Below are 12,611 nucleotides of genomic sequence, written 5' to 3'. Positions count from 1 at the left end.
TCTGAACAACTACAGCATACTAGCAGGATCTCAAAACCCAACAAAAAAAGAAACAAAAGCCACCATAGGATGGCTATAGGATACTACTTAAAAAAGAAGAACATGTATGTTTACCCAATATTTCAAAACAGCTACAGAATTACTTTATAATTTGTTTTTAATACTATGTTGGTACTAGATGGAATCACTGAACATTTTTCAGTATGAAGCAAGCTACTAAAAAGCTAAATTCTTCTTCCACGGAAACAAAATTCCAAGAAAAAGATCAAACTGTACATATAATAAGTTAAAAGCTTCTGTTAAAGGAAGCTTTCCCTTTTTAGAAAATAATTTCTAGATTTTGCCTGTAATTGAAGCAATTTAGCTCCATGATACCCTTTAACTAAAGTTCATACTTCGTAAGCGTTCTTATTGGCTAACGATGCATAAAAAAGAGCAGAAAGCGGAGTCTGTGTTGCCTATTCAGAATGGAGAAATAACTCTTTCTAAAACCCTTCATAGACTTAGGCTCTTATTATATTCAAAATTGTTCCTAGATTTGCCAATAGCATCACAGTAGTATCACCTACCACCGCACACTGCTAGGGAGGCAGCAACTGACAAGAACTTCGTCACATTACCTTCAACTGTAAGATTTGGGGCAGGGATGGGACATCAACCCTCTCCCTCTAAGTCAGTCAGGCTGGTATAAATACAGAGACTTTCCTAAAGTCCCTGGCACTAGGTCCTTATATTCTTAACATTCTGAGTAACATACTGATATTTGTGAAATCATTACCTTCACGTATATTCACAAGCTCTAACAACTTATGATTCTGTGAAATAAATACACTAACTGCCTGCAAATTTTTACTATTTTCTACATATGAGTCATCATCTTGGTGAAACAACTACATTTCCCACACAATTTGACTGCAAGATTGTTTAGCTGACTTCACACAAAGGGCTTCTCTTTATTATTTTTTTTTTTAGGTGAGTACTTTGCTTCTGCTTGAGGAACCATGTTTTTTGTAGGTGAACAATTCTCTCTTTTTCAGAGCTCTACTGCTAGGGGTTTTGTGTAAGAGGGATACAGATTATACTGCATATAGTAAAACAATACATAAGAGAGACATGTGGAAAACTCCTTGACAGCAACCAAATACATACATACCTCAAATACACACATTTAATTTAAACATCTTTTCTGAGAATATAATGCCAGAAAAATATTGTACACGCTTAAGTTACAAAATAACAGCTATCCCACATTGTGCTGTAGACTACTTTTTTATATGAATGTACTTATACTGTACTTGCTGCCAAACCCCAAGTTCCCTAAATTCACATACACATCTAACAAACAGAAAAAAAAAGTAAAATGTTAATAACACAGATTACCTGATTGTAGCTACGTAAACATTTATCAACTGTTCCAATCCAAATGTCTCTCATTAAATTTTGCTAGATTTGCATGCTTGTTGCATGGTCATTTCTATCTATGCCTTAGTTCAGCTTTCCAAGGCAGGACCTACCAGTCTGTATCTTGCATGCCAGTAGCTACATTAACCTATGAATTAATGCCATAGCTTGCTGGATTATATCCGTTCCTTGCTAAAAAGCTCTACCAGTGAAAAGAAGGACATAGGCTTTGAAAAAGATACTACAGAGAGGCTTTCTAAGAAAGAATTAACAAGTTAAGTCAAACCAAGGTCAGATTACTCCTACAGACACATTATCAACCAGCTACACCAGAAACCCCTCAAAAATCCTATGTTAAAACTCACCCATTCTTGCTGGGATCTCTGCTTTGGTCAGGAAGCAATGGCGTAACTCCAAATAGTTTTAAGGCTGACAGGATGTCTAAGCATGGCCAATTTGTACTATACCATAGTATAGTAACAGATGTGTCCTTAAATGACAGGTTTGCCTTCTCCATTATATGCTCCTTTCCATTTTTGTCCTTTAGAACAATTATCCAACTCAAGCCAGAGGCTCTGTTATTTAGGAATTGAGAGGGAAGAGGGGTGTTAAAAAAAATAGATTCCCAAAGTGACAAAACCTAAACTATGCTTCCAACAGAATTCTTAAATTTCTACTAACCGCTACTTATGTTTCTCAGGCTAGGTCATTTAGAGGCCATCATTGTATCTTTCCATTATAATATATATTTTGTAGCTCCATTTCCATATCCCCCCAGCATTTCCAAAGCCATTAATATTCCGTACATTGTTCTCAAGTAAACATTTTTTTGTGACAAGGCATTGCTTACTTGATAGCTTCTTTGTTTTTACATGGAAGACCTGTATAAGGATCTACAGGTTTAACAAGTCGCATTACTCTAGTTTTGACAGCAGCTATTTGTTTGAAGATGTATTCTTTCTTCCAGTACCCAGGCTTTCTATCATGTAGAGCAGCACAGTCCAAGGAAACAGTCTCTGTTTGTTCAGACGTCATTTTCCAAATTGTCCTTTTTGGTCGAAAACAACTGGAATAGATTCTCAGCCAGATTCCACTGAAAACAAAAACAGAATAAACAGGAAAACCACATGAATTTCAAGAATAATTACTTAATTATTCTTATACGCATGTCTCAGCTACCACTGAGCATAATGTTAGCAGAAAAACATAAAGTCCTAGATTATCATCAAACTGGGTTTAATCTAAATCTAATTTTACAGAAGACCAGAAACTGTAGCCTCCTACATACTAGTCAAGAAAATTCAAAGGCACAGTTTTACACCTTTCCCCCATTTTGATCTTCCAACAACTCATGTGAGGTCAGTTGCCCTGGTGCAAACACGAAGGCTCAGGAACCAAAAGATGCTAGATGTCAGCATTTGTCATGGGCTTACTAGGTTATCTCAAGGAATATGGAATCTCTGAACACATTTCTTGTTCTGGATTACACATACCAAATGAGATCTACTTACAACTTTCTGCTCTACGACAGGGGGGAAAAAAAAGGCGAGGGGGGAGTTATTCAGTTAATTCTTACAATATGACAGTAAGGTTGATAAACATCTCAACTACATATACACAAAATGGTTGACTAGTGCTCTAGAAAGTAGGATCATCAGATATTGGGAACCTCATGCTGTTTTACGCCTCTCAAGAGCACACTAGAGTACGTGTTTTTTAAAGGCCTCCCTTCCCTTTATGCTGCTACTTCTTTCACTGATTTTAAAATCTGAAGCAGATTTAAAAAAAAAAAATACAAAACAAAACCCAACAACAAAACAAAACAGTACATATCTCAGAGAAAGCTACCAGGAGGAAACAAAGAAAAGGTAAGTCTTGTCTGTCTGCCTGAAAATATAGGATCCAGGATGAAGCTCAGAGACAGCATAGCCATACTCACCGACTTAAATGAAAACTGATTAAGGTTAAGCAGTTACTTTTGAAGATTCCACCCCAAAAACAATGACGAATCCTCCTCACACAAAATCAGCTAGTGGAAAAAGTGTTTTAATACCTCTTACTCAGCAAAGACAATCTGGACCTCTCAAGTTTCTCACACAGATCCAGCTGAAAGTGGGGTGGAAGAGGACAATTAGAATCACCTACGTTTGGTGGTAGTACCACTGTCATATCAATCCCTTCTGCACTATCTTTTGAAAAGCTCAGAGAAGACATGTCTTTTTGAAGAGATCAAAGAAACATGAAACAGGAGTGATGGGTTCATCTCTTTCCTGTTAGGAAAAATATGAGGTCACATTTCCACCCCCAACACCGCAGTATCTCTAGGACAGTTCAGGGAATATTGAGTACAAGAAGTTACAAGAATACAAGCAACAAATTGTGAATAAAGGTTTCCAATAAGTTTTCTAATTTTAAAGTGCTAGCCAGACAGTCTACACAACTGCACTAAAGAAAATTAATAGCAACAGAAACAAATTCTCAAGAGAAAGTCTCTACCATTTATCAGCAAGATTACCGTTACCACTCCTCACTTATCCCCAGGCAAACTTACACTAACGTGCTTTGTAATGCATTTTTTACCTCCTTAAAGCACTAAAGTATTCAAGGACTGAATCCATCCCACGCTGCCTTCTACCCATGAAAACCACTCTCACTTCATCACCTGCTGAGAATAAGTCCCCACACGCCCGGAGCCAGGCTCTTTGTTACTGATGCAAACATACTCAGGAATTTTGCACAAACCATCCAGCCTGCTGCTCTGCAGATATATGTACAATTTCCCACAGCCATTTTTTGACTCAAAGCTGTTAAAAACACACAGACCCATAAGCTTCTATGACTGGTTAAAGGGGGGTTCACAGTCAACATGAGCTTCCAACTTTCCTTTCACCAAAACGGGATGGGGTTAGGGGGAGGCACAACAGGAAGAACAATCCCATAAGTAAAACAAAGATTTAAGATTTAATTTTGAGACCAGAAAAGACAAGACAATCCAGTTATCAGATAGTATAAAACACTTCTGATGGTGGGAGGAAATTCTTATTTAACTCCAAAGCAGCTCAGAGTTGTGGGATGATGAAAACAGAGGAGAGATATCCTTGACACACCATCATTGGGGGAAATTGAGCCATGTATCATCCAACTGATCTTAATCAACCGAAAAAGTCCAGTAAGATATCTTCCTATAACCCTCTCCTGATAGTTAGAAACCCCTTCCCAAGACAGACATCTTTTCTTTTATGGGGAGAGATAGTCAGCATCTGGTTGCACAATGCTGAAAAGACAGGGGTAGTAGTAGGCATTTCCTGCATTCCGAAGGTACAGTCTCAGGCAATGTAAGTTGAATGAAGACAGTCTTGCCACCAACACCTACCGCCCTTTCTCCTCAGTTACTATTGCTTCTTCCTTTCCCAAAGCAGCATTGTGCAAGCAGATAAGAAATCAGTTCAAAAAGGTCAAAAATTCAGTCAGTGCAGGGAGGAGGAGGAGAGAAAAAGGGGGACTTGGAATCACAAGCTTTTACGCAAGTATCACTGTCCCTTCATCTTCAACTTAAGAATTCAGGGTAGACAAATCAAAAAGGCATCCAACAGAGAAGTATGAATTCGTCTCTTTCACAGCAGAATACGTGCCACTTTTGCCTCAAAGTATTAAGTATAATATTCATCTTAAGGCCTCTTATTGGATGTCGTTACAAGCCAACCCAACCTCTTACTGCTAACTCAAATGCCAGAATCAGACACGCGCCATTGTCAGTCATCACTTCACCACAATAGCAAAAAGATCTTCCCCTGTGCTTTTGCTTCTCACTTCCTCTCATAAAAGCACTTTCTGCTGGTGATCAAAACCCTCAGGCTTTCAGCCAGACCATCTATACAAGCTTCTCACACTACATGACAGGAAGGCTGGAATAATGCCACATGCTGGGGTGGAGGAGGTACAGAAAGGAGGGTCAGAAACATTTTCCTGCCTTCAGCAGTTACATTGAAGACATCAGTGTCAAGGAACTGTTAAAGCACAGACATTATCTGAAGAGCCCAAAGACAAAGCACAGCATTAGGCAGCACAGATATATCATAATGAAAGACTGATGGTTCTGTTGCACCAAGGACAGCATCCTGTACAACTGGGACAGCAGAAATATCCTCAAAAAAACACTCTGCCTAAAAACCAAGATCAGATTTGTCACAGAGATATGCAGGGACTTCAATTAAAACCTATGTTAATTCACCAAAAGATTCAGGGACCCAAGAAGGTGCATTAAAATCCAGTGGGAAGAAGTGACCTAGTCCCATTGAACCAGTCAGTCTCCTAGATAAGGGGAAAGTAACTCCTCCTCGAATCCCATTTGTATGCCCATAGTAATCTCTGTCAAGATTAGAAAATGGAAAGACACATTGTTGAGATGAAGACAGATGAATCAGCTTCCCTTGAAGAGTCACAATGATTCTATCCTACCTTACTATCCTGAAGTGGAAAATGCATATTAAGATATATAACTTGTGCCAACTACGCAATTTTTATCTACACACACCTGCTGACAGCCTCAAAAAATAAATCTGGATTATGGCCTTCCCTTTAAATTCATTAGTTCTAAAGGTGTCAATGCCAATGTTAACTAATTCACTGCACAAGTTTTGGCAAATAAGTGAGAAATCTATGAATACCAGATGCAGCAACTTCCAATATAGGAAGAAACTTTCTCATTTAAACAACACTAATGCAGCAGAATCCTAGAAAAAAAATGATACCCAGACATCCTATTTATCATGTACCAACTACAGCTTCTCCCCTTGATCCTTGCACAAAATTATCGTGATACTGGTAGGAGCAATTCGTGAACTCTGTATAAGCAACCACTTACAAAAAATGTGTCAATATTTATCTTTGCCCCTTTTGGTTTTATTCAGAAGGCACCAAAATTTGACAGAAAGAGTAACAGATAAAACCCACTAGTGAATCACTTGACTAAATCAAGCCCTCTGCAAAAACCTCATGAAAGAGCTAAATAAGTAGAACTTCAAAACTATGAAAGCTATGACAATTCTACAAAGCTACTGGCTACACATCACTAAGAATTCCCTGAACCAAAAAGCCTGTGCAGGTGCATGTGAATATAAACAAATACATGCAAATTTTACAACAAAATAAATGCTAATAGCAACATTTCAAAACAATGTATTTCACTTTCACCTCATAACTTCCACTAAACTTAACAGGGCTTGCACAGCTAGAATTCCATACAACACGTTGTACTGTGAGCTATGCAGTACATTTTCAGCAGAGTAATTGCCAGTAGGTACATGCATCAGTGCTCTGGCATCAGTGAAACTAAATCAGAAAGACTCATAACTCAGATAAACTCAACTGCTGCACAATTAAGACTCGCACTTATGCTTCCCTCTTCCTTACTTGTCATTGGCCAGATGATAGAAGTGCTTATTCACACAACCAACACACAGTAGGGACACAGCATCCAAATAGGAAAATATCTTCATCAGCATTTCTGATGGCATGCTGGAAAACAAGAGAAAGAGAAATACCATTAGACTTGCCTGCAAACTCCAGAAATGACAATGCAAAGAATTTTAATCCCAAGCCAGAGCAAAACAAAAGATGGAAACTACAAGCTTGTAAATACACAAATCAAAACTCACCTGAAGAGTTAATGTGCAGTTTGAGTTCTCGTTTGTCTCTCTGATTGAAAACATTTGCTTAAAACAATTCACCACAACCTATTCAAGTGGCACTACACAATTACGTGAAAAGTTACAGGTTTATATTTTCAGTAGTTATCTTTAACCCTGTTTGACATAGAAGTACCTCATTCGACTTCAGTTTTTTGCTGCTTATACCATGATTTTAACACTTAGTCCATAACCACCAGCAACTGCCAGAACTGTGAATACTTGCTCTACTCCTGACTGTACGTGCTGTCAGGTCTCAGGATGTACCATGACAGAAATGTCTGAGTGAAACAGTGAGATCATGCTCTACCTCTGCAAATCTTCAAACCATGTGTGCTCAGGGGTCTCATACAGTTTTAATTTATGTCAACAGAAAGATGTGAACTTCAAAATAAGGCTGAGTGGCATCTTGAGAACATTAATGTTCGTGTGCATCTGTAAGGCTGTCTGAAATGCAGGTGTCAGCCTAAGTACAACAAGCACAATATAACGTGGAGATGAGCCACCATGATTTTTGTATTAAAAGACAGAAACCTCATACCCTTCAAGTAGTATCTGGAACTGCACAGAGGGTTTTTTTTAAAGATGTATTTTATACTCTAATTTTTTGGAGCATGATAGTATGGTAACATCAAAATCACCACTGAAAATACAAGCTGCTCTGAAAGTCAACACCTCAGCTGTGTCTCTTGTCGATATACTACAGTGTCATTTACAACACTTGCTGATTTATAATACTTGATTCCAGAGGCATAGAGCTTTCAAGCACAGAATGATAATAATGCCAATTCTCCAAGTTTTGCATTAAAACTCAGAATCTTAGTTGCACTAACAGAGGCAATCATGACAAAACTTGCAGTTATTATGGGAACTAACTCACAGTTTAAGCCAAAAGCAGTTAGTGTATTTATTCCAGAGAGAATTTAGAAAAGGTCCTTTAAGAAGCTGCAAATCAGCTAAAATAATATGCTTGATCTAGAATTCTCAACAGTAGTTTTTACAGTCATATTATTTTTTCTTTGAAAGAAGCTGATAGAAATTAATTGTTTTTTTTTTTTTCTTTTTTCTCTTGTCTTTCACACCAAACTAACAGCATATGGGACTGAACTGGCCATACAATGAAAAACAAAGAAATGACTACACAGGAAGTTACAAAATGTATAAAAAAAAACCCCTAATTAATCCTTCATGTAACATGTTCTTAGATGTGTTTTGTAGAAACAAAACAGATTTTGCAAAAAGAAAACAACTCACAGTTATATTGAAAGGGCCCTTTCATTGTCAAACATGGACGGAAACATTTACCTTGCAACAAATACGCAGCAGCGACTTTATTCCTTCCCCATCATCCCACTCCCACCATCCTAAACCTCTCTGTACAAAGCAATAAGCATCAAGAGAAACATCATAAATTTAATTCCAAACTGGCTTTTTTTGAAGTAACAGAGTAGCAATTTTTATTCTCAAGGAACATCACAGACCATGATTTGCAAAGGAGTTGCTGAACACTTTATATTATTTGGAAAACCTACACACTTCACATGAACTTCAAAAAGGAGGTGAGGGAAAACCATGCTTGAAAACATTAGAAGGTCAACATAGGACCACAAAGTAGGCCAGGAAAGGAAAATTTTCAACTCAGAACACCTGACATGGAAATCTCCAAGGTATGAACATAATAACTGTAAACAGTAAAAAGATGGCTTACAGTGTGCACTCTTACTCCTAAACTGAAGACATACTCACCTCTCAATACACAATCTAGGCTTTGGTTTCATGGAAGGCGTCAAACACAGACTTTTAATTCCAGCATTTACAGCTTCAGAACATTCCCCAGGCCTGGCAGCAAAGCTCCTTGACCTATTCCTAAAAAGGAAAAGTTGTTAGGAGTCACATCATCACAAAATGAAGAAATATGCATATTGTGCACAACTAGACACCACGTCTCAACTGAGACAGGTTTCAGGGAATATATCACATGGTAACTCATTATTATCAGTTCACAAATCTGAACAATTATTGTCAAGTTAAAATACCTGACACCAGGAAGAATATCAGATTTAAACTCACAGCTGTCTCTCCTATGATTAATTTCTCACAATAGTCAGAAGGAATATAGTGCCACACCACCAAATCAGTTTCAATCCAGTAGAGATTTATTAATATTAGACAGCTGCATCACTTTGGCCACCATAATCAAGCACCAGATAGGCCCCTGTAGTAAGTCCAACTCACTGATTAATCTTCTGTTTTGCAACATTACTCCAGAGGCATTTTTGAGCCATCCAACTTTGCTAAGCTATTAAAAAATAGCAAATAAAACAATACCTTGCAGTTTTAAGGTCAAAAACTGAGAAGGCTCAAAAAGAATTCCCTTGACTATGCAACAAAATCATATTTGAAACAAACTTGGAGTCTCATTTCAGATTTTCCCCTGATAAAATACTAGCAACTCTGCAGATCAGTGTTAGTTCAACAGGCAAGATGGGTATGAATGTTTTTATTGCTCATTAACATGTAACAATTTGGACACAAATTACTTTCTCTTCCTAAAAAAAGCAATTTTGCATATTTCTAACTCAAATTCTTCCAATCCAACTGTCCACGCATTTTTTTCGAAGTTTCCTCATAGTAAGAGCTTTGTAAGTTGTAATTACAAATACTATCATTAAACCACATAGAAATATTCAGATGGAATTTCAGTCTTAATCAAAACCTTACACTTCATACCCACTGATGCCACAGAGCAGGCAGAGCTCCCCATACACTCTGTTAGTGATGGTTTGTATTGCCAGATGACTTCCTAACACCTTTTCAATCCAACTCTGGGTTTCTAAGCAACCAATCGATGTTGGGGAAAAAAAAATAACATCTGATTTCAAAGTACACGGGTAGGCCATACACTTAATGCACGCTGTTCTTGATTAAGATTGGTTTACGCTCAAAGAAAACTAAAAGTCAGAAGAAAAGAACAACTCTGCCCTACATTGTCAACTGTGTTACGTGGAAAAAAAAAAAAATCCTGTAAGTAACTGGGAATTGTTAAAACCATAACACAAAAAGACACGCAGGATAGACTAACAAAATTAACAACTACAAAAAAGTAACTGTGTATCGAATACGCCCCGAAGGTCAAGCAAACGTTTTACTCGTGTATTATTATCAAGTAGTACACTTAGATGAGGAGATGCGCCTGTAATAAACTGCATTTTTCAAAAGCCATTAAAGGGACTTAGAGATACAAGTCCCATTCAACAGCAGCAGAACTACCACTTCTGTACCTTTGTGGGAAGCATGTACCAGGCTATTATGCCCTCTATCTATGCCAAAAGCACACAAAGATACCTAGTTTGGGCATACCTACACGGGCTCCAGGTACAGGAGTAATTCAGATCAGGAGCTGGATCCTGGATTTTGCAACACACTTTACCTGGTACAAGCATAACCTGCATTGCCTGTGTTCAGTCCTTCTTGCTCTCTTTTTAACCACTTCTTGCACCCCCCTCTTCTTCACTCCAGGAAGGAATTTCTGAAGAAAAATGTTGCCTACACATGCCTTGAAAACTTTGACATAGTATGTACCACTTTTGTAAGCTTCACTTCAAAAACAGTACTGGATTTTTGCATCTTCCAAAACAAAAACATTCTCAAGGTATGAAGAAACAACACTAAATCTATTGCAAAAACTATTTTTCAAGTATTGTGTGTGCTAAGATTTGAAATTAGTATTAACAAAGTGCTTTTACACCACATTGACAAAGCTTGCCTGCCCAAGTTAAAAATTGATGACAGCTGTTACTCTTCCTCTTTAGAGACTCCTAGTCTGAGATGCACTGGCTTAGAGGCACAACAACCTCAATTGCTATTTCATTAGCTTTCAATTTGTGAGAATCATTTTTTTACCGGTATTTTCACTTTCATACCCTGTAGTACTTGCAACGCGACTATTGGTTTTTTGCTGGTCAGGGAACAAATCTATTTCAAAGAACGTATAGAAAGTTGTAAGTAATGACAAAACCTGTCTGCTTCTCCAAATGTTAAAGTGCATCTGGGGATAAACAGAAATGACAGTATTGTTTTCACATCTGTTTTTTTTTTTTTCCTTAGCTAACAATTCCAAAGTCTTTTAAAAAGGTATTATCCATTCCATTTAGAGGCTAAAAAAAAGGGGGAAAATGAAAAAGCTATGAAACCCAGGGTTGTACAAATGGGGTAGCAGAAAAAAACCCTGCTTTCTCAACTTTGCTTCTAAGATTGGTGCTTTACATTTTTGGAAGCTGAACCTGTACTGTAAGAATTAAGCTAATCACACCCTCCACAATGAAATCGTCCCATTTATTACAAAGGCCTAGCTACCCTGATCATGTATACATATATATATACACATTAGCCACTAGCTAACTAGTACTTTGTAGACAGCCTACTGCTTAATAGACCTTATGACCTCCTCTAAGCTCAAGCACATACCCAAGTTCAAGTCCCACTACTCAGACTGTAACCAGCGCATTAAACCTAGGCCTTCCGTACACCTGGAAGCACCTGTGTTTCCTATCGCAAGGCACATCACCTCTACAAAGCCATTCTCCTCCACAAGGCCAGGGGAGGGAGAGGAGCGCCATGGCCATGACGGAGAAGGGCCCAGCTAGAAACCAGACCCGTGAGGCGGGTGGAAGGGGTTTCCTAGAGGAGCAATGGGAGTGAAGGAAAAAGAACAAAGCACCCCACACGGACAAGGTGGGAAAGACGAGCAGGCCGCTCCGGGGCGGCACAGCCCCGCTCCCCACTCGACGTCCCCCCCGGCAGCCTCTCCTCAGGCCGCGCAGGGAGACCCGTTACCTTGGCCCGCCGGCCCGAGGGGCGGCGACGGCTGCAGCAGCGGGGGTAAAAGGCCCGACCTCGGCGGCAGCGGAGGGAGCCGCCACCTCGGCTGCCGGGGCCTGGCGGTTGCCGTACAACCGCAGGGCCCGGCCGCGGCCCGTCGCCATGGCCAGCTCCGCGGCGGGACACCGACTTCGCGCCCGGAGCGGAGAGGGAGGAAGGAGGCAGCGCCACCTCCCACCTGGCGCGGCAGCGCCCAGCCCGGGAGGGGCTGGCGTCTGGGAGCGCTGCCCAGGGGGAGCCTGCGGGTGCCCGCCTCCCCGCAAGAATTGGCGTTCGCTCCTAAGAGGAAGTTTATTTTTAACTGGAGAGAAGGGACCCCGCCTCCCCTCAGCGGCTGCAACAGCCGCCGGAGCAAGCGCCGAACGCACCGGCGGAGCGAACCCGGGTTGGGACGGCCGTGACCGGTTGCCCGCGGGGGAAGGATGAGCGCCGCACTTCGCCCTGCCCGCCGCGGCGCGGCGCCGGCTTCCCGAGAGCTCCGGTGCGGGGGGCACGCAGAGCGTTAATACACCGGGGGACGGCGGCGACTCCCGCCGTGAGCCGCTGTCGGGAGCTGCGACAAGGCGTCCCGCCAGCCTCCCGCTCCGCAATGGAGCGCGGTCTTCTCAGTTAAAAAAAAAGAAAAAATGGAAAAAAATAAAA

General features: G+C 40.2%; 1 protein-coding gene across 5 annotated transcripts in view; it reads right to left on the bottom strand.

The window, feature by feature from the left end:
• FBXO15 (F-box protein 15) overlaps window positions 1-12,246 on the bottom strand; it is a 28,019-nt gene extending 15,773 nt beyond the window's left edge. For 3 of the 5 annotated variants that reach the window (XM_074576533.1, XM_074576532.1, XM_074576535.1), the window contains exons 1-5: window positions 11,925-12,137; window positions 8,835-8,954; window positions 6,814-6,918; window positions 2,252-2,494; window positions 1,767-1,976 (exon numbers count right to left, since the gene is read on the bottom strand). In XM_074576533.1, the coding sequence (XP_074432634.1) occupies window positions 1,767-1,976; window positions 2,252-2,494; window positions 6,814-6,918; window positions 8,835-8,954; window positions 11,925-12,073 (827 nt within the window). In that variant the 5' untranslated portion in view covers window positions 12,074-12,137. Of the gene's footprint in view, window positions 1-1,766; window positions 1,977-2,251; window positions 2,495-6,813; window positions 6,919-8,834; window positions 8,955-11,924 lie in introns of all 5 variants that reach the window. The other 2 variants (XM_074576536.1, XM_074576534.1) reach the window with 2 other exon arrangements.
• Between the last annotated feature and the right edge of the window lie 365 nt (window positions 12,247-12,611).

Source organism: Larus michahellis, chromosome 2 (genome assembly GCF_964199755.1).
Source record: "Larus michahellis chromosome 2, bLarMic1.1, whole genome shotgun sequence".
In the NCBI taxonomy this organism is placed as follows: domain Eukaryota; kingdom Metazoa; phylum Chordata; class Aves; order Charadriiformes; family Laridae; genus Larus; species Larus michahellis.
Note: the sequence above shows the minus strand (reverse complement) of the source record. Positions and strands in the feature narration are given on the sequence as shown.